Source organism: Pelodiscus sinensis, chromosome 9 (genome assembly GCF_049634645.1).
Source record: "Pelodiscus sinensis isolate JC-2024 chromosome 9, ASM4963464v1, whole genome shotgun sequence".
NCBI lineage: Eukaryota > Metazoa > Chordata > Testudines > Trionychidae > Pelodiscus > Pelodiscus sinensis.
Genome location: NC_134719.1, coordinates 46,307,743 through 46,330,825, shown reverse-complemented (window position 1 = coordinate 46,330,825; position 23,083 = coordinate 46,307,743). Strand labels below are relative to the sequence as shown.

The 23,083-nt window shown below is 39.4% G+C and overlaps 1 protein-coding gene across 4 annotated transcripts in view; it reads right to left on the bottom strand.

Annotated features, from left to right (window-relative positions):
• The window catches only part of DENND1B (DENN domain containing 1B), a 259,577-nt gene that overhangs the window by 85,001 nt on the left and 151,493 nt on the right, over positions 1 to 23,083 (bottom strand). For all 4 annotated transcript variants that reach the window (XM_075936692.1, XM_075936694.1, XM_075936693.1 and 1 more), the window contains 3 exons: positions 22,926 to 23,026; positions 10,739 to 10,784; positions 4,065 to 4,166 (listed from right to left, as the gene is read on the bottom strand). In XM_075936692.1, the coding sequence (XP_075792807.1) occupies positions 4,065 to 4,166; positions 10,739 to 10,784; positions 22,926 to 23,026 (249 nt within the window). The remainder of the gene's footprint in view (positions 1 to 4,064; positions 4,167 to 10,738; positions 10,785 to 22,925; positions 23,027 to 23,083) is intronic.

Genomic DNA, 23,083 nt, shown 5'->3' with positions numbered 1-23,083 from the left:
CAATGGTGGGCATCTGTTTAATGTAGATATTTCCAAAACAGGGTTCAAATAATTTTAATCTAATATTCTAAGTTTTAAAATTACACCAGTGTTCGATGTGCTGCCAAATGATAGTAAAAATCCCTGCACATAAGCAGCTGGCTCTCCCAATATTGCCTACTTTCCTAGCCACTCTTGATTTCTAACAGATTAGAAAATGTTTTTAGAATACATTTTCCTAATCATACACTTTATAAGTAAAAAAATTAAATATTATGACTAATGAAATCAATTTCACAGTTATGAACTAATCACAATTTATTTTGTAACAGCACTAACTGTTGTACTTTGAGGAATAACTTATTCTCAAAGGAACTACTATTTAAAGCAAATATTGTGTTTTCTGAATAAATTAGAGTGTACTTATCAAATATGTCATGGTTTTAAATAGAAAGCTGAGATACAGTGGATTACTTTGCATTTTTAAAATGTAATTCTTGATGGTGAAAGAACACATTACAGGCACTGTTCTGCATTTTAGTGTCTAATTGAATAAGACTATATCATTTTCAGTTGTTCCATAGGTTTTTAGCACTTGGCAACATTTTTTAACAAAATGCAAAAAAATATTAAATCATAATTTTCTGCAATCATTTCCATATTTCTCAAAGCACTTACAAACAGCAAGACAAGAAGCGGGCCCAATCATGAGGTCAATGGAACTGTTCATGGCATTAAACAAATGACATCGATCTTGAAAGTCTCTATGAACATACTTAGCTTTAAGTACATAAATAGTCCCACTGAAATAAAGTTAAACATATATTTAAGTCACTGCTAGATTGGACCTAACATTAATAATTTTGAGGTGCTTGTAGTCTCAATCATCACTAAAAACTTTATAATACAAGAACTTACAAGAAAAAATGGCATTCTAAGGTCTATAGTATTAGATAATTAACTCTTACTAAAATCGTTATTTATTCTGTTTTTTTTTTTTTAAAGAAATGAGGCAACCTCTATAGTGAAACGATGAAATATAAAAACAAGTGTTCCTGTCAGAAGACAGAAAGAAGGCTTCTCGCCCCCATCCCCAACTCCTTTAAGGAAAACAAAGGATTCCTGAAAGTCTTGCATTGATTTATGTTTCCAATTTTAAATACCTTAGGAATAGCGGAACTGCTACTGGCATGGTAGTATTTCTAGCAGTCAATAAATCTAGAATATTATGTGTGAATATTGGAATGAAGCCATTAAGAAGATTACAGCATGCAACGCAGCAGAGGGTCCACATGAAAAAAGGACTGGTAATTCAGGACAACTGTGACCACTGACCTTTGAACAGTCAAGACCACTGGTCAATCTGACAAAATAATAGAGTTCACATGCACAGAAAGTTATCTAGGCTGTAAGTATAATTTAAATGCTTAAGTGAATGATTTAAAAAGGTTATTTAAATCTCAGTTAATTATAATCTATGAGACACAATATCAAATAGGTTTTTTTCAGATTTCATATTATATTTTTAAAGAAATTGATTCACAATAAAAGAAATATCAACATTTTAATAGTTATAGTATTAGACTTTGCTCAACTGTTACATGTCTCACCCCTGAAAACATATTATCTTCAGGCTTATTGATTAAGAAAGCTGTTATCCAATTTCCTTTTAGACACAAGAGGCAGTTTCAGAATATCCTTTGAAAATGTTAAATTTATTATGGTTGTCTGAAACCAGTTTTTGGAGGGGGATGGTAAACTTAAAGCTTCCTTTTTACTTTCAGCAGTTTGTTGTGCTTTAACACTCTTAATTGCTATTCCTGTTTATATATTTTTTTCATTAAAAGGTTTATTACCCTTGTCTATACGTTTGTTGGCTTTATTTATATGTATGCATATGTTTTACATCTGTAAGTATTTTCTGTGATCTTTTCGATTAGATCAATAATTTTGTTCTATATTTCTATAATATACTTCAAATATTTATATCCATATTAGCATTTATAACAGTAATTTCTCTTATGAAGCAAAACCAGTTTGTTCTCCTCTGTCATTTTATAAGCCAAAACTGTATACTGTCTGTACCCTTTGTTTAGGACTTTTCACCCACATTTGTATGTGTTTTTAATTAACAAATTAGTTCCATAAGGTATACTGTTTTACTGCTCAAATCAGAAAGAGATGGGGAGACAAACAAAATATAAAGTAACCCACTAACACTTATTTTGCCCAGAAAAAATATATTCAAATAAAATCTGGCAAGTGAGACATCTATAAAAATAGTTTCCCTGTTTTATTCCATCATGAATATGGAATGTTGCATTTTATAAAAAGTCCATTGTGTAGTCTATGTGTCTGGATAACCCTTATTAACATTAACACACACACGTATTCTAGGACAACGTATCACTAAAACTATGGGAATTTGTGTTCATTAATTTTATTTTAATTCAACCTACTCATCAGAGTATTTTGATAAGCATGTTTAAAAACAGATTTCCTGCTTGTGTGTGCACTGTTTTTTACAATCTGAAATCACTGTCAATTGTAATACTGATATGTAACAGATTATGCTTAATTCTGAATTTCACATCTAACTGTCATGTAGCAGAGAGTGTATACTTTATGGCATACATTCTAACCTCAACACACTAATATTTTTCATTTAATGCAAAATCAGCTGGAATTGCTGCTACAACGATGAATGTATGGTAGTTTTTGATGTAACTTGTTATTCTTATAAAAATACAATACATTAAAAGTGACTGACAAATATACCACAATCACATTATAAAATTCTTTCATTAGAGCTTGGAGATAGCTGCATTTGACACTTTATCTGATCAAATTCTGCCTTCGTTATCACAAAAAAATTAAGAATATAATAATATTAAAATAAACTGGTGCTGAGCATTAATGTAAGCATTGGGATTTTGCTTTCTATCATATATTCAGTGAGACAGATTACCACTGAAATAAAGAAAGGCTTCTCAGTTGCTGTAGTAGTTCCTTAATGTGGTTAAAATACTGGGTTTAAAAGGACTGAAATTTTGGAAACAGGTACTACCTGATTTCACTCCATAAAATACTTTTTGTTGAAATATTTAAAATAGCACACTAGTATTACCTCTTGAATAGCTAAAACTCTAAATACTGTACACACATTGTTATCAAAAGGATACCCTTTGAGCATTATATTAGGAAAAGCAAGGTAAGTGTAATGCATTTTTTGAGAGTATTTAACATGAAATACAGAATAAGTTCCATTATAAGCAGCAGGAGGGGAAAATCTGTGCAAGATCAAAGTCCAGAAAGAACTGGCACTTAATTTATCATCCTTTACAGACAAAAGACAGTTTTCGTCATTTCAAAAGGATCAGATGTCTTTTATGACAAACTGGGTTAGCAGTTTAATTTACAAATAGAATTCTAAGTAAGCAGTCTTTGCTCTGCCAAAGCAAATGACAAACAGTGTAGGTTTTCATTCATGCGCCCCTCAGCAGGATAGAAGAGATTAAAATAAAACTGAAATAATTTAGAGAAAACAAATAAATGTTTCAGAAAGTTGAAGATGATCAAAGCCTGAATTTTCTGACCCCAACTGTACAAGCATTTCTTATTATATTGACCAGTGCCATCAGATCATTAATTAAAAGGAAAAGCGCTGGCAGGTGGCAGGGAAGCAGAAGCCGATAATTGGCCCCCTTCTTCTTTTTGCCTTCAAAAACTCTCTCGTTCTTTTGCAAGACATGCCACTAGGCAGACAGAAATGCCTACTTTGTAATATAATGATTAAGATGAGATGAAGAGACTCTTGCGTTTAAAGCAGCAATGCCTAATGAATGCAGCTAGCTTTATAATTATGATCCTGCTTTTACAATAAGGTATATGATGTTCCATTCAACATCTCCTCAACTGTCCAAAAAAAAAAAAAAAAGTAAAAAAATCTTAAATATGGGGTCTACATCTACTACTTTCCACCCTTATTCCTTTTATTTCAGTTAGCAAAAGCAGGCAAAAATCACTATTAGTAATTCAAGCTACTAGAAAAGAAAAGAACAACATGAAATACCCATCAGACTCACCACTTCAGTAGGTAGGTTGTTCAGGTCATTAAATGGGTTTTCTAGAGTATTTGTGTCAACATTTAGCATAACCACATCCTCCAATGATCTATTTTTTACCTTCTGTTAAGAAAAAAAATATGAGTGATTATTAGTATTTTAATACCCTGTCCACCTATATTACACAACTTTCTATGCTTAACTGAGGCTTATAATAAGCTTGCAACAATTTACAAATATATGAAAAGTTAACATTTTCATGTTTTGGGCCAAGGATATCATTATGTCAAGTGTTAAAAAGTACTTTCCTTTTCAGTGAACAGCAAGAGTACAAAAACTGCATATTGTACTTAAATATCATCACTTAGAAATAACTGTGTGGAACCTCAACAGTAAAATACATAATTTTATTCAAATATTTTTGAACAATTTCTGCCCTTGATTACACCCATGTAATCCTGCTGCTGGCAACGTGGATGCACATATATAACTGAATGTGAAATTTGACCCTTCATTTTGAAATTGTTTCGATAACTCTTCATCAGTTCAAAGAGTTTTAATTCATTTATTTTAACCCCTATACTAAAATAATGTGGGATGAAACTAGGAAGTTAGGCATTTAGAGGTCACCAATTAACGATTTGTTGATGATATTCAAGTCTATCATCTATTTTTGTGCCTTTCAAAATCACAAGTGAATTACGCAGTTTTAACAAGTATGAGGATTGTGAAAGTGGCAAAACGGGGTTTCATAAGCAGTGTACAATCACCTTTTAATTTTAGGGAAATTATAAAAGGTAAAATGAATATACTGTAATCTGTGACATACTATGCACCCAATTTACATTTATTTTTAAAGAAAAAAATCAAGCTCATGATAAAGGGGAAAAAATGTTAAGATTTGCCCAATACGCTATCACAGAAGCCTAACAAATGATTCGGATGACCATAATGCTACAGCAGTTTGATGTCTTTTACATCAACATGTCAGAATAGAACTGACTGCCAGCCAGCCAAAGAGCATGATGATTGGTGAGACAGCTGCAGCTACAATTCATTTACTACTGAAACAAAGGAAGGTGCTGAATAGCAGTTGAACTATAGATGGGAAGGGCATCACATAAAAATATAAGTTTAGCGCAAATGATCTCTGAACCTTTACCGTAAAAGCAATAGTCAAATAGCTTCTGCACTAGCGGAACTATCAAATTAAACAGCATTTTAAACTAAAAACCAGAACTGTTGGTATAATCTGAAATCTATACATGACAGTAAGCAGATCAGGTGAATATGTAGCTGTTTCTATCACCAGGAGTGATGGAAAGGAAGTTCAACGAGTCCTAGTGCCAACACAATGGAAATATTGTAGGGACTGATGTATGTTTCTGTTCCTCAAGGTCTTCTCCACCAGAACAGCTCAGACTCAAGAGCAGAGCCCAGGTATGTTTCTAACCCTTTCCATACAAACAGGTGGTAAGGGGAAAATAAGAGGAAGGGCTGGACTGGCTGCCATGGTGCATGGGATTAGGCCCACAACCTGCTGGGGAGCATGAAGGAACAATTATCCTCTCTCTCTCTTCTTTCATTTGATTAGCTGTAGAGGTTGTGGTCACAAGGTGAGAGTTCTGTGATTTGTTCTTTGGAAGGAAGCTGACTTAATTGTTATCTATGTAGTCCTGGAAATAATATGGCTCAAAGGAATGACTCCGTAGTTTCAGTTGCACAGTAATTTTTTCTCAGATGATTTACTGTCTTAGTCTACACTGCACCATAATTCAAATTCAGATACATAATCTGAGCCACGCAAATTGCGTATCTTATTTCAATGCTATTTTGATATAGCTTATTTCATCATTTGGCTCTGTCTACACAGCCCAAAATTTTGAAATAAAGTGCTATTCTAAAACGTCCCTTACTCCTTGTGGAATGAGGTTTACAGGGACATCGGAATAGCGATCCTGAAACAATGAGATTACTGTGAAGACATGGGATAGCTATTTTGGGAGACTCCGGTATCCCAAAATAGCATTGCAGTGTTGACGTACCCTTAGGATGTGTCTAGACTACAGGGTTTTTTTTTTTTAAAACTGGCCTTTAAAAAAAAAAACCCTTCACCTGCGTCAAGATGGCTGCCGCGTTCTTTTGAAATTAAATAGAAACAATGCGGAAGTTTTTTTCAACCATGGAAATCCTCATTTTACGAGGAATAATGCATTTTTTCAAAAGAGCTCTTTCAAAAAAAGGCGTTAATAAATGCAAACAGTACTTTTTTGAAAGAGAGCATCCAGAGTGCTTGGGTGCTCTCTTTCGAAAAAGCATCACTCTTTTTCGAAAAAAGAGGCTGCTGTCTAGACGCTCTTTTTTGAAAGAGGCTTGTAGTCTAGACATGCCCTTCAAGACGAAGATAAGAGGAATCTAATGTTTCATGTCACTATGTTAACACAAACAGCATGTCTAGACGTAAGATCTTTTCCGAAAGGAGGAGTACAAAAGACCATGCCTGGAATCATCAATGTAGCTGTGAAATGGGTCTTTTCAGGACAGAAAGGTCTCTTGTGCTTGATGGTGGGGATCGAAGGGGGAAAAAAGTCCTATCACAACATAGCAAATGCAAATTTACTCTTGTTTATAAATGACATTATTTATTTCAAGTCTAAACCTAATAGAATCCTTGAATGTAAAGCTGATAAAGTACCTTCTATGAAAGTCAAGAACTTGACCATAAAAGCATATAAACAGGGTCAATGACACCTTCAAACGATTACAAATCAACACAACAGGAGCTGTTGTTTCCAAAGCATTAATGACTGCTCATGGAGAGTGCCTAGAAACTCTCATTCCTTCTTCCAACATTCCAGAAAAGTAACCTTTAGTTTTTGGGCAAAACAAGAACTTTTTAGTTATGGTTATGCCTGCGTGTGAACATTTGATAGCATGAAATGTTTTTACAGAGAGGGCTTCAGCACAGTAAGAGTATAAAAAATTAAATTTGAAAATCAAATCTAATACTCTTTTAGAATGTCTGACTTTTGACTGGACAGGCCACAGATACTTAGCAGACTGCACAGGAGTCTTATTTACTATTCTCATTATTTTAATTATTAGTTAAAACTTGAGGCCAAAGGATTTAGGCACATTTGCAATGTCCACGGCATTGAAGAACCATTTTCCCAAGTTCTTTAAAGGCTAAGAGACACTGGATGACAACTCTATATACAAAATGAAAAGCAGCAGCTTCTACAAGAAGTCTTTCTCACTCTGTTAAATGGAATATTGTAGCCTAATGGTAAGTCTTCACTGCTACAAAACATTTGTGGCTGGTTCACGTCATCTGACTTGGGCTTGTAGGATTATAAAACTTCAATGTAACATTCACATTTGGGCTGGAGCCCAGATTCTGGGACTCCATCGGGGGAAGGGTCCCAGAGTCCACACTCCAGCTTCAGTCAGCTGACTCTGGCCAGCCATCGGTGTAGATGTAATCAACGTGAATTAGGTTGACTTTCCATTCAAGATTAGTGAAGCAGATGTACTCCATCTTACAGGAGGTCAACTACACCATACATAATACACAAGAAAGCTCATATAAAGATAACTAAGTATAATAAGTAAAAGCACATTCACAAACCTACATCCTAAGCTGGGCTACTGTTTGTTGTGCTGACAGAGAGAGTGATTCCTGATGGCTTGGGGGAGGGAGTATAAAACTGCTGGAAAAGGAGCTAGGGTGGTGGCTGACTAATCACCAATCAATGAGGGGTTTTAAAAGATTAGCTTGTGCCCGAACCCTCCCTTCTGATTCATGGAGTAGGTTTGGCAGAACCTACCGTCCCTCCCCATTTTGAAGGCAAATATAGCAAATTACTGGCTATATCTGATGTAGACGTCACACTAGCTGCCCTGTTGAGGGAGGCCGAGAAGAAATTTTTCCCTTTTCACCATATTGGCCCAGGTGCAGTTGGGTTTTTTTGCTTTCCTCGCAGCAGTTCATTGTTTAAGTGTTCAGTGGATGTTCAGTGGTCGTACTCCATAAAAGAAGGCATACAGTAAAGAATAAATGTCTTGGGGAGATGACTTAAGGGGAAGTGCTCAGAAACTGAGCAAGCTCGGAGTAGTTGGTGACATCTGTGATTGATACGGTCTGGAGCCAACACCCCCCATCCTATCATTATAGTCCACCTTACCCCTTCTACAAGTGGGTTGGTTGATAAGGTCCAGCTGAAGGGATCTGGATGGAAAGAGAGGGAGCTGGGGAATTGTAAGGTCTAGGAAATAGATCTGCTGGAAGGACGTGGCTGGAAAAGGGAGGGGAGTGTAAAGGCACCTCCCTTGGTTAATTATGGGAGAAAACAAGGGAGGGTTACCTGCCCTTTATCTGCTGGGTAGTTCCAGATATCTAACAATAAAGTTGCAGCCTGATTAAACCCATATTAAATGTCTTCTTGCCTTCTTTTGGCACAGTCAGACACGATGGAAGGCTTGAATATCCACATAAGGACATTTCCACTTCCATGGTGCTTTCAGTGTTTCAGGTCAGTCACTTCACTTCTCTGGTAATCATTCTCTAAGCAACATTGTTATAATCTCTCTATATACATTTTAGAGATTTGTGCATCTGACTGTCTGTGTATCTGTCTGTGAGTCCATTTGTTCAAGAACTGAGGGGTTCAGTGTGTGTGAGAGGGCTGCCTGGAAGCGGGCTTGAGGTGTCCGATCTGTGTGGAAGGGAGGGTGCAGGAGAGTTGGTGGGTCTGGCTTCCCAATGCTGGGGAGAGAGCCCCAAGCCTCAGGGGCAGGATCCAGGAGACTCAGGGGCCACATCTGGTCCCTGGGCCATAGGTTCCCCACCATGGTCCTAAATGGTAAGAGCTAAAACCGACAAAGCTGATGTGCAGATTCCTCTTATCCTGACTTAAAGCAAGGCCAGGGTTTGATTGTGCTAGGGAAATGGGTTGTACCTGGAATTGAATTGTTTTCCACAACATGAAAAGAGAGGCAGCCAAGAAGAGGAATGCAATACTCACAGTCACAAACGTGGGGTGAAGTGAGAGCAGGGGACAGCTATCCTCCAAAGCAGTGGTTCCCAACCGCCAGTCTGGTCTGTAAACTGCTGGCTGCCGGAGCTCTGGGGGCTGGGGCATGCTGCCCACCCAGTGTTCCCTCTGAGGAAGAGCCCCAAGGAGCAGCAAGGCAGCCACCACCTGGCACTAGCCCTAGCCTCAGCCCTTCCGCAGGGCAGGAGCTACGCAAGTGGTGGCTGCTCTGGCCATAGCTAGAGCCACGTGGCAGGCAGCTCACAGCTGCTCCAGTGGCCAGGCCCAGAGCTGCATGGCTGGCACTTGGAAGCTGGCACTTGGGGGATCTAAGGGGCGGGGGCCTGGTGGAGCTGAAGCCAACGCAGCGGCTCTGGGGACCGGAACTTCTGGCGGACCGCTAACACTTTATTTCCATATTTGCATTGTCATATAAACTGATACCGGTCCACCAAAAGTTTGTGAATAGGTTTGCTGGTCTGTGGTGTGAAAAAGGTTGGCAGCCACTGCTCCTGAGTGACCACTGGGGGCAGTCTCACGAGCAAGGGAGTGGCCAGCTGTGAATGGGGCTCTCCATCTTGCCTGCCACCAGCCCAGATAAGTGCCCCACTGCCTCAAACTTCTCCTCCCCAGCCCTCAGCCCAACACCAGACTGGAGAGGAGAGGAAGCCTACTGGCTCCATTGCCATGGCCTCCCCCCCCGGAGCACCATTGGGGCTGGGCAGTGCCACGCAGCCCCTCTCCCCCACCAAATACACCAGCAGTCTCTCTTTCCCCCCACCTCCAGGTCAGCCCTGGTAGAACTTGTGGGGCAGGCCTGCACAGCCCCCCTTCCTCTCTGCTGGGTCTGATGTGTGACCCCAACCACCAGCCCTGGGCCAGGCTCCCCCCTCAATCATTGACCAGCACCTGTGGCTCCAGGCTGGCCTGGAAAGCACCAGCAGACAGCCTGAGCCCCTCAAACCAGCCTCCAGGCCAGACCCATGCTATGCCGAGTAAGTCATGCTCTAGTTATTCTCTATAATATGCTGAAACAAAAAACAGGATTATGTAGCACTTTAAAGACTAACAAGATGGTTTATTAGGTGATGAGCTTTCGTGGTCCAGTTCCATTTCCTCAGATCAAATAGTGGAAGAAAATTGGCACAACTATATATACCAAAGGATACAATAAAAAAATGAACACATATGAAAAGGACAAATCAAATTTCAGAACAGAAGGGGGATGGGAGAGGGGGAGGTAAATGTCTGTGAGCTAATGATATTAGAGGTGATAATTGGAGAAGCTATCTTTGTAACGGATAAGATCGGGGCGGATATAGGGCGGGGTGGATAGCGGGCGGGGCGACCGGGGCGGCTGCCCCGGATCCCGCGCTTCAGAAAGCCCCGCGCATGCGCCATGGCAAAGGGGGGGCCCCACGGAATTATGCTGCCTGGGGCCCCACAAAACGGTCATCTGCCCCTGGGTAAGATAATTAATGTCTTTGTTTAGACCAAGGTGTCGAATTTAAGCTACATTGTTATCTCTATAATATGCATGTTCCTGACAGAACAATTGACAAAATGCTCCCCAATCCTTTCCCCACGAGGAAAAAAGATAATGACCCCATATGCTTTCCCCTTCTCGCACATATAGATGGAGTCAGTTTGAAAATTACTCACCTCTAATAAGCTTAAGTGAACTCCAATTAGATATGGCATTGGTGCACTGCAATAAAACATAAACATATTATTTTTCTTCTTGAAATGCAAACAACCAGTATCTTCTTCTTCTTGATGTTATACCCAAAAATAGAAAAGCTTTATACAAAGCAGACACCCCCAAGTAAAGCAGTATCCCGAGTCTAAATGAAGCAAAAGACGTTATTCTGTTTTTAAATCTCCAACAGAAGCAGACTTTGTAAAACTCAATGAAGACTTACGAGAGGTAAAATCAGATGTGTAAGGCTGGCTGAGCAGCTTGGCTGCACACAGTTGAGCCAGCCTGAATAATTTCTTTTCAGCTTGGCCTGAACTTCACTTGAGTACGGCAAGTTCAATTTCAGCAGACATAGCTGATGTGCTGGAGTGCTAACCTGAGGGAGCTCACATGTGTTCTTAGCTGACATATGGGAATGATCACATCACTATATTGCAGGGGTTCTCAAACTTTGTGATACCGCAACCCCCCTCCAAGTTGCTCACGACCCCCCGGGGGGTCGGGACCCACTGTTTGAGAAACGCGGCCATATTGTATCACATATATCAGAAACATAGGATGTAGGGATGTTAGTAGCTAGTCGACTATCTGATAAGCAAATGCTTATTGGATAGTTGAGTAGCGACTCAACTAGTCCTCCTCGCACCTCTATCGGAGATAGACAATAAGAGGGGGGAGCAGAAATCGGTACTGGGGGGTGCCATAGGAAGTGCCACAGGGAGCACAGGGTGAGGGGGACTCAAGCAGATTCAACCAGTCCCCCTCGCCCGATGCTTTCTGTGATGCCCCTCCCCCATGAGAGGCAGCAAGCGCGAGGACATGAACCGATGCTGGGGGGAACCAGCTTAAAAAGCTGTCTCTGGGGTGCCGCCTGGCCTGTCGCCTCAGAGGGGGAGGAGAATAGCGGATGCTGCTGCAAAGCAGCCACTGTCTGCAGGGGTCCCAGTGGGGAGCTGGGCCCCCTGCAGAGAGGGGCTGTTGCCACCAAGCAGCCCCTGTTCGTGGCAGCCAGGGCTGCTCTGTCTGCTATGAAAAGGGGCTACTGGACTCAGAGTGAGCTAGGATCGAGCAGTCCTGGCTAGTGCTGATTGCTGTGCTTCTGAATTTTAAATATAGTGAAAGCCCAGTGGCTCTTACTACCTTTAAAATGCAGAGCCGCAGGGCAGGTGGCTTTGGAGCCAGCACGAGCCAGGACTGCTCATTCCCAGCTGGAGTCAGCTCCTGAAGCTACCGCCATTTTGGCTCTGCCCAGAGGTGCTTATCAACTAATTGTATAATTGATACAAATTGTAGTGACTATACGATTAGCCAGATAATTGCATTTTAACATCCTTAAAGCCAGTTTGGGTTCTCTATGCTTTGTGGCTGCAACCCAAGCCCAGATTCCAGTACCTATCTTTGTTATTTGAAGTTTTAAAGTTTTATAATATTGATACAGTATCTATCCATATTATAAATCTGTCATTTCAATAGTGAACTAGGATAACAAACTATATCCTGGCAAACAACAAAACAAAGTAGAGCACAAAATGATGCATTGCAATTCAGGTGAAGCTACCAGATTTGACCACTGAGTTCTGTATGCAGTAATTGTAGTCAGTGGATCTATCACCATTTTTATATCATTCCAATTGTATCTTACTCAGACTCACAAATAAACTGGTTATCAAAAGAGAAAGCTAAACTAATGTTATCATTGGGAATTAAGAGAAAAGAACATCTTTTAAAGAATGCATATGACCTATGGTATTAATTAATATATTTTAATTTAATTTACATTAGACTACAGCCAATGGTTGATATCAGGGGAAAGTATTGACAAAACTAATGCTGTGGAGAAATTAATCTGTTAGCTACGCTGATAATACCCACAACTGTAAGAAAACAGCCATAAATGGTGGAAAAAAGATCCAAAAACGTGCATATAAACACTGAACAGTAAGGTAATTATTAAAGGTGTTCGGCATAAGAGCACATTACCCTAAATAGATGAAAAAAAAGTGTCCACAATGGTCAGAGAATATTTGAATAAAATAAGCTAGGGATGTACTTCAATGAACCACATTTTCCATATCAATATATAATAAAGTTTAAGGTTGTGAATTTTTCATATAGCTCATATCCCATCAAATATGCTTCCCCACATTCTTTTGCATTGATACTGTGAGGCAATTAGAAATAGTCTCACCATGGGTAGGCCTAGTCTAGCTAGGGAGTTATCAAAACCCCAGATTACAATGAGGTTCTGATCAATATCTGAATTATTTGATGCAAAATATAAATTCTTCTTAATCACTATTACACAGTTTGGGTCCAGAGCAAATGTTACATAGATCATGTACAAACAAGATGACACGTTTTTAACTTCCAGATATATAAGCACAGAATCACAGAACATTAGAACTAGAATGGATCTCAAGAGGTCATCAAGTTCAGTCCCCTACCCTAACTCCAGGACCAAGCACCATCTAGATGAGGGGTCGACAACATCCGGCACACATGTTGTAAGTGGCATGCAAGATGATTTTCAGTGGCACTTGGGGGCAGTGGAGTGGAGAAAGCCCCAAGCCTCACTGTGCAATCGGGGAAAAAGCCGGAGCCACGAACAGCTCCTCGCATGCGTGCGCACTCCCTTGCCCACTCCCCCAGATGGAGAACAAAGCAGTGCACCGGTACACTGCTTGCAGGCTTTTTGCACTGCTCCATTGGCCAGAATCCAGCCAATGGAGCAGTGGGAAGCCACGCCTGCGACAGGGAGCCTGAGAGCAATACAGGGGGTAAACTCAGACCCAGCTACCATCTCTTCCATGAAGCACCCACTGCTGCCATGGCTGTGTCCCTGCTGCTCCGCTACTGCCTTGTGTCTCTCACGTGCACCATGCACTCGCACCGCTGGAGAACCCTGTGGGGCCGCTGGAGTCCGTTATCCAGGTGCCGGCAGGCTGGATCCTGGCCAGCCTGCCCGGACCTGCCAGTTGGACTCCCTGCACTCCTGGTGAGGCACAGACTCCATTCCACACTTGACCCATGGGCCACTAATTTATTCCACGTGTGGAGCAGCATCTGGCTGCTATGTGGAAGTGACTGTTACAATAAATAAACCCTGTTACAGACACTGGAAAAAAAAGTAAGTGCCACCCAGACCCTGCACCCCTTCCGTGCTGAGACCCTGCATCCCCACCCTACTCCTGCCCCCTCCCACTGGCCAGACGACCAGTCAACCTCATGCTTGAGCCCCCTTCCCTCTGACCAGACACCTACCCGCAGCTCACTTCTGCTCCATCCCCCTGGTCAGACACTCTACTCTCAGCCTGCTACTGTACCCCACCTCCCACCCGGATCCTGCACTCAAGTGTGGAGAAGTGTGCATGTGGTGCTCCTCCCCTCCCCACAGAGCTCAGGGCAGGAGCTCAAGCAGGCACAAGTGGGGCAGCACAGGGCAGGAGGGTTGAATCTTGGCATACCACATTGGAAAGGTAGCTGACCTCTGATCTAGATCATTCCTGATAGTTGTCTAACTGGCTCTTAAATATCTCCAGTGACAGAGATTCCACAACCTCCCTAGGCAATTTATTCCAGTGTTTAACCACCTTGACAGCAAGTTTTTCCTAATGTCCAATCTAAATCTCCTTTCCTGCAATTTAAGCCCCTTGCTTCTTGTCCTATCATCAGAGGCCAAGTAGAACAATTTTTCTCCCTCTTCCTTGTAATACCCTTTTAGGTACTTGAAAACTGCTATCATGTCCCACTGAGTATTCTCTTTTGCAAATGGAACAAACCCCAGTTCTCTCCATTGTCCCTCCTAGGTCATGTTTCTTAGACTTTTAATTATTTTTGTAGCTCTTCTCTGGACCCTCTCCAATTTTTTCACACCTTTCTTGAAACGTGGTGCGCAGGACTGAACACTGGACATTGCAGAGTAGAGCTGAAAAATTACTTCTTGTGTCTTGCTCACAACATTCCTGCTAATGCAACCCAGGATCACGTTTGCTTTCTTTTTCAACGGTGTCACACTGTTGACTTGTGGTCCACTATGACCCCTAGGTCCCTTTCTGCAGTATTCCTTCCTAGATAGTCACTTCCCATTCAGCCAGTGTAAAACTGATTGAAGTAAATAAGCATATAGCATTTTTAAGTTAAACTTTAAGCAATGAGTAAAACAAACCAAATGTGATTGTTGCACATTCCATGACTTTTACATGTGAATGAACATTAAAACCTAGATTTAGCCAATAAAACAAAGGAAGTGTTTGTTGCCCTGCCATGAGCTAGGGGTTGGACTCACTGACTGCTTGTTTTAAAGGGTCAGCATGAACCTAGGCCTGAGCCCTTCTGAACTGTGCATTGCTACCTGCCCTGAGCTAGGGCCTGGGCTTACTGACTGTTTGCCCAGCCTGACCATAGGCCTGAGCCCCTGAACTATTGCTGCAGCTGATTCCCCACGTGTGATTGCTCCAGGTATGTTGTGAGGTGGTGCGGCCTCCCTGAGGCCTGGTGAGTGAAGTCCTGCTCACAAGCGGACTATAATGGGTTACTGATTGTTGTAATAAGTATCAAGCATCTCTGTTGGGTCCATGATTTTTAGAGTATAGCAAAGTTATGACTATGCTGCCAGGCTCATCTTTTGAAAGTGTCGTGCAGGTTTCTTTTAACAATGAAAACTGACAGGTCAGATATAGAGTGACCATATTGTGAACATGCCTGCTTCTCATGCCAATATTAATCAGTCCTGTAAAAAACATTACCTTGCCTCTCTAATATGAGGACTAACACTACAATCACACTGCATACAGGATAAGGGGCAGGCATGATAGCCCAAGTGTGGCCACGGAAATGGCACTGATTCTCTCTAATTCAGAGTGGACTGTGCGATGGATCTGTCCAGGACAGATTACTTGATGGCCAAGCAGCCAGTAACAGATCACAGAAGTGTGACTGCCCAAAGACAGCATGAGGAAGAGCGAGAGAGAACCTATGCTTAGACTAGACTACTAACAAATACATAATTCTCAAAACACATCGACTCCAGCTGTTGCATAAACCACTAAGCAGCTTCTTGAATAACATACGAAGACATTGCTAAAAATGTGCAAAATATCTCTTCCTATTCATCATGTGAATCTATTTCAATATTAGCCGTGAAATGTACTGAAAAGGCTATTAGAAAAAAAAAGTTACCTATATCAAGTACAGGCACTCCCTGAGTTACAAGATGCGACATCTGAACATCAGCACATACAAATAAAAGCTCACCTGCAACAGGAGAGCAGACGAGAGGCACAGGTGATGGTGAGCAAGGAGAAGGTGTGATCACTCAGCCAGCAGCTGGAGAGAAGCAGCACTTTAAAGAGGAAACTGTCACTTCTCTTGCACCACTCACTGCCTCCTGGTGAGTCATACTGGGTGCAGCCCACGGGGGATGGGGAGAGAGGAGGCAGGGGATAGTGCTGGTCATCAGAGTTGGTGCAGAGTCATAGGGGTTGGGGGGAGGGGCAGGGGAACGTGGATGCCCAGAAGTCCTCTTCAGAATCTTCATCTACCTCCCCATCCTCTTCTAATTAAACCTGCCTTTCCTCAAGCACCAGCATTCAAGGTCAAATAAAACACTATTTCTACTATTTTCATTGCAAATATATAGTATTTCAGCTACTAGTCTTTTGTGGGCTAACCTGGGGATGTAACTACCATTTATAACATCATTTTTATGGGGAAATGTATTCTGAGTTCCAAACAAGTGACTTACAAATGAACTTTTGTAACTCAACCCATTCATAAGTTGGGGGCTTCAGTTTATGGACATTGATTCTAAACTGGAGTAAACTCTACTTGCTTCAAAAAAACTCCTCTGATTTACCTGATTCATTAACTGTTTTATTTTAAAGAAGTAGAGGATAGCTTAATAGTGTAAACTGACAGTTGTAAAAGTTCATTTAAAGAAATTCACTATGATCAGTTTTAGAAAAGAATGAATTTTACTATTATATTACAAAGCCCTGAAAACCAGAGATTGTAATGGAAACACAAAAATATTTACTATGATACTGGAAGATGCAATATGATTTGTCTTTCACTAACCTTTGATACAATTCAAAGTTTAGGCATATCATTACTGCACCGTTTTATTAATTCAGAGTATCATTTCCTAAAATAATTACTATGTTTTGAAGGACATGTAAGTTAATTGGAAAATAACTGTAATACTTTCATGAAAACAGGCTTGGTTATTTCCTATAAAAGAGAAAAAAATCAAATCTCATAAGAAGATATTTTGCAACTGTTACTGGAATTCTCTAATCATATTTCTGTCTTAATGGAGCTTCAGTAAAAAGGATGCTTTATCTTCCATATACAGAACTGTAATACATTCTTATTCCAGCAACATTATTTTGCCAAAAAGTTATATGGAATATTTAATTATATTGATTTTTATAAAGGAAAAAAGCAATCTTTATTCAAATCAATGTCCAAATTTAATTTTTTTAAAGGAATCTTGAAATCAGGCTACCTACTGGGTTGAATAAAAGAATAGCCTGTTGCCTACTGAAAAGGAGGAAAGAAAACTATTTATTTTAAAAACTTTGGAACTCTTTTTGCATGTTCTTCAATCACATGAACTTTTAAGTTAATAATATATTATTCATTCTTCTTCTAGATCTGAATGAACAAATTACTTTAACTGACTTATGCTTTTACTGTCCTTGATCATAAAATAAAAGTAATTGATTATATTTTCTCTTTAAGTCTTTCCAAATCCCATAGTTATGGGAACTCAATTAAAGCTACACTATATGAGGAAAACTCTTATTTGTGTCAGTGGCTCATCACTACATACAGTGTGTGTATTTACAGGATCTTACAAGTAACCTTAACATCACCTAGGCTGGTAGCATCATATTTCATAGTTATGCGGGAAAACAATGTTTTTGAACTGATTAAAAGGCATGATGTATGTTTTATTATAGATTAAATTATATTATGGAACCTCAAGAGGCTTGTGCTCTAGAAATGGCAATGGAAGAATGTTACTAAAATACTTTTAGACTAAAAAGTATCTAACTCACTACCCAAAAAAATTGAAGTTGAAGATATCAAGTTCTAACCTTCAGAGAACTATTATCTTAGAGAAATGAATCTTTGCAGGTAGGGTCTGATACTGGAAATATTTACATGTGCCAATATTCCAAATTGAAACATGGACAAATCACTAAAGATCAATAGAAAACACAAAAAGCAAATAGAAGAGAGTCTATAAAGCCATTAGGAGCAAGAGAAAAATGAAGGAAAGTGTAGGCCCACTATTTAGTGGGGAAGGAGAGCTTCCCCTAATAACAGATGACATCAAGAAGGCTGACAAGTTTAATGCCTATTTTGTTTCATTCTTCATTAAAAGTGTTAATTGTAACCAGATGCTTAGCACAATTATTAAACAAAAGGAGGAAGGCATAGAAGCCAAAACAAGGAAAAGACAAGTTAAAACTATTAAGTAAGATGTGTTCAAGTTGGCAGAGCCTGATACAACTCACCCTAATGTTCTTAAGGAAACAGCTGTAGCAATCTGGGAACAATTCGTGATTTTCTTTGAGAACTGACAGAAGGTGGATGAAGTCCCAGAGGATTTGAGAAAGGAAAACATATTAACTATCTTTAATACAGATTAAAAGGAGGACCTGGGGATTTACAAACCATTTAGCCTAATTTTGCCACTTGGAAAAATACTGACTAGACTTGGTAAGTGATGTACAATGGGAAGGCTTTGGTTTTGTGGAATGTTGATCCACCCCGTTCTGTGCAGAGTGAGTGCTGTATAGCTTGGATGGCCTTTACCCCAGTAAGTGGATCATATCTTCTTGGTGACATGCTAACTAGACTAGTCAGGAAGGAGTTAAATGAGCAATCAGCACAAAGTGAAGATGTTGAGAACAAAATTACTCAAAGAATCATATGACATGAAGAGAAAAAATTCCATACACCAATACTAGTAGCCTAGATAACAAGCAAGAGGAATTGGAATTTCTCTAGTTTGTATTACTGAAACCTGGTCGGATGATTTACTGAATGGAATGTTAAAAAACATGGCTTTAATCTGGAAGGATCCAGGTTAGGCAAAAAGAGTGAGGGAGTAGCATTCTAAAAAAAAAATGACATTAACTGTTTCTGAGTCACTGATAACTCAGAAGAAAGCATCTTGAATGTTTATGGATAAATATCCTAACAGATAAAAAGCTTCAGAGAGGTAGCTGAGTTAGTCTGTAACAGGAAAAACTTAAAAAACAATGAATAGTCTAGTTGCACCTTTAAGACTAACAAAACATGTAGATGGTTTCATGAGCTTTCGTGGGCAAAACCCACTTCTTCTGATGACCAGAGGATAATAAGTCCAGATCCAAGAATAAATAAGGGAAGGAGGTAAGGAGGGGTGAAGAAAAAGGAGAGGGGAGGAAGAAAAAAGAGACAGTGAGTAGATAGTTCAACTAGTTACAAGAGGCTGTTAAGAACCATTAGCACCTCCATTGTTCGGTTAAGTCATTAAAAGGTGGAAGATAATATGCCAGCCACCCCTATGTCAGAATATTTGCATAAGAATTAAGCTTGTGAATGGAGTTAAGTTACAATCCTTCTCTGTGTGTTTGGCTTGTGATAAAGTATAAGATGTAGTATTGGTTGGTGTCTGCTACACCACTGCTAAATCACAAAATGGAACAGGTCTCATACTGTTAGTACTACGGTGATAGAAATGTAGCCGTGTTAGTCTGGTGTAGCTGAAGCAAAATATGGTATATATGGTTGTGACTATTTTCTTCCACTATTTGATCTGAGGAAGTGGGTCTGGCCCACGAAAACTCATCATCTAATAAACCATCTTGTTAGTCTTTAAAGTGCTACATAGTCCTGTATTTTGTTAGTACTACAACATCCTTGGAATTTCTAAGCATTATAGATGATTATGTCCTAACTCAAAAAGTGTTGCAGCCAATACTTTATTAGACCTTGTCTTAACTGATGAAGAGGAACTGATCACAAAACTAAATATTAATGGTAGTTCACGTACAAGTGATCACGACTTGTTCACATTTATAATGTGCTACAAGAAAAAAAAGTCCAGACGAGCAATATATACACAAATACACACATATTTGGTACTTTACTTAAAGAACAATTGGACAAAATTAGAACAGTTACAAGTCAAATCAGCTATAAAAGTCAGAAAATTGTGCTTGATAATTGGGAATCAGTTGAGAGAATCTTACTGGATGCCCCAAAAGCCACGATCAGCCACAAACCAGCCATGCTAGTTAAAAAAAACCAACCTGGTTCAGAGAGGAAGTGAAGGGAGATATAAAATATATATTATTTAGAACCTAAGAAAGAAGCAGTTGAGAGTAATGAGTATAAAATAGAAGTTAGTTAGATAAAAGAAGCAAAGGGACACAAGCACAAATCTAGGACTAGAAAGGCAAAGAACAATAAGAAGTTTTTTAAAAAATATATTAGGAACAAAAAGAATTCTAACAATGGCATTGATCCATTGGCTCAATAAAAATGGTAGAATTATCCATAAAAAAGCTAATGATTTGCCCATTTTTTTAAAAAAGGATGACCTGGGAAATTACATCCTTTCAGCCTCTCAATCCCAAACAAGAGATACAGTACTTGATCAATCAATAATTAAAGGAGAGTAATGTAATTAATGGAAATTAAAATGGCTCTCACATGATATTTTGATTAAAGAAACTAGAACATTAACATACCACACTTTAAATGAATTAAAACAGACTAATGTGTGTGTTTCAGAATTTAACTGTAAACAGAGAATCTTCAATAAGCACGTATTTTTTTCCTAGTGGGGGGTCCAGCAGGGATCATTTCTTGATCTAAACTATTTATCGCATTATCAATGACCTGGAAGACAACAACAACATTTTCAGGTGACACCAACGCTGGGTAAAATAATGAACAGAAAATATTTCTGGTTCATAGTGACCTTGATCACTTGGTTAACTGGGCACAAGCAAACAATATGTGTTTTAACCAGCTCAATATAAATGTTTATACATAGGAACAAAGAATGTAGCCCATATTTGGAAAATGTATCTATCCTGGAAAGCAATGACTTCAAAAAATATTTTGGGGTTGTGGTGGACAATCAGCAGAATATGAGTTCCCATGGTCCTGGAATGCATGGTTACACATACACCCTCCCCTTCCCTGCCACACTGCTGCCTCATTATTAGAGGCTGCAGTGCAGGGGATGGGGAGGGAAGTGGGAGTCGGTGCTCATGGGGAGTTGGGTTTTAAGCCAGCTCACGACACAGCCACCTGCCCACAGAGGCAGCAGCAGCAGGGAGGTGCAAGTACTTGCTCTTGTGGAGCTGCTTGCCCTCCTGAGCTGCTGTCTTTGAGAAAGAGGCAACACCATGGGGGAGAGGAAGCAGGCAATAGCCAAGTCCCTCCCCCGCCCTCTGTTGCCTCTGTATCAGAGGCAGCAGCATGGGGTGCAGGGTGGGCAGGATGAAGCCAGTACATGGTAGCCGGTTTAAAAGCTGGTTCCTTGCAAGAACCATCTCTCGCCTCCTCCCCACCACGTGTAAACAGGTAATTACTGAAAAATTTACACAGCTACAAGTTTACACAAATAAACATATTTTAATATCCCTAGTATTCACAGCTTAGCAGAAAGAAATAAAAGTCCTGTGATACAAGATAAATATCCTAGGCTACCAGGTGAAGAAAAGGGTGGATTCAGGTTCAGAAATCTGACTTCTTTCTGAAAAGAGGAGAGATGGATGGTTTTGAAAAATAGTCAGGAGTTCTGATGCTAAGTTCAAGTGACAAAAAAACTAAAGAATCGTTTCCAAGCTATATCGCTGTCTTGATGAATTTTCTCAAAGCCTGGAGGGAAAGCAAACAAGAATGAGTTTCTCCAAAAGAAATGTATCATTTGAAATGAAGGGCTTGAGTATGCTTTGAAAAAAAAAGAGAGAAAAGGTAATTTATAAACAAAGAAAAAAACAACTCACAAAGATCAACCATCTGCTTAAGAAATAACTACCAAGAAGCCTTAAGCAAATATATTTAAAACTTCTCTGGAAATCAAGAAGATATTGATGGACTGAACAAAAATCAATGAAATCAACACCAATACTGTGGGGGATACAGGAAACACACACGTACTGTGGGGGATACAGGAAACACTAACCAAAGACAAGAAAGAAGTCAGATGCTATTAAGGCACTCAGGAGATCTGGGTTCTATTCCTGCCTCTATTACATACTTCCTGTCTAACCTTGGACAAGTTATTCTATATCTCTGGGCTACAGTTTCCTATGACTAAAATAAGTGTAATAATTATTATTTCCCCCATTCTTTTCTGAATTGTCTATTTAAAATAACACACTCCTTTGGGCAGGTACTATTTCTTGCTACATGTGTGTAGAGTGACTATCCCAATGGGGCCTCTGTTTGAGTTGCATAACTATAGATTATGGTAATTCAAATAAATGAATAATAAATCACTGGTATTTCTAGGTCTTAAAGCCCAAGCCATTTTGAACAATAAATTACTTCTGAAAATACCTGACAATCCTAATAATCCTAATAATTCATGGCTTTTCAAAAGCTAATCTCCTTGGGGCAGGATCTAGATAGGATCCTGATGGTGACTAGACTTCAAACAATACTAATGAAATCCAAATATTAAATAATAATATACAATTAAGGACAATTCTATATCCATTAATATTTGCACCCAAACCAAAACCTAACAATCAGGCTTTAGCTTACAATTCCAATATATTTTTAATAAAATAAAATAAATGTAAATAAATGAAAACCATAATATACTTATATTAAAATTATTGCATGCGTTCTCTGCTAGGATAATATAAGCAGCTTTTGGAAACATATTTCCAAAGGTTATAATGATATTACTTAATATTTACAGTTTAAGGTTGCAATATAGAAAAGCACGGAAGTACAAGCTTAAATTAATCTCTGTTCCTGCACAAATGCGGACTTGGGGCATGCATCATTACTAGTAAATTCATTCACACAATTTATTAATGTTTTCATGGTTTATTTAGATGGAAAAAAATCTAGGCATTACTATGACTAAGCATCTCAGAATTCAATATAATATATTAACTATCTTACCAGCAGTAATCCAGCAGGTGTGGAGGAAGCACTGGGATGTATATGTGTTGCCAATACATTGGATATAACAATGCAGCTGACCCATGAACACAAGCTGTTAACTAAAAATAAAAATATATACACAGAATTGACAACAAAAAATTAACACAAAATACAAA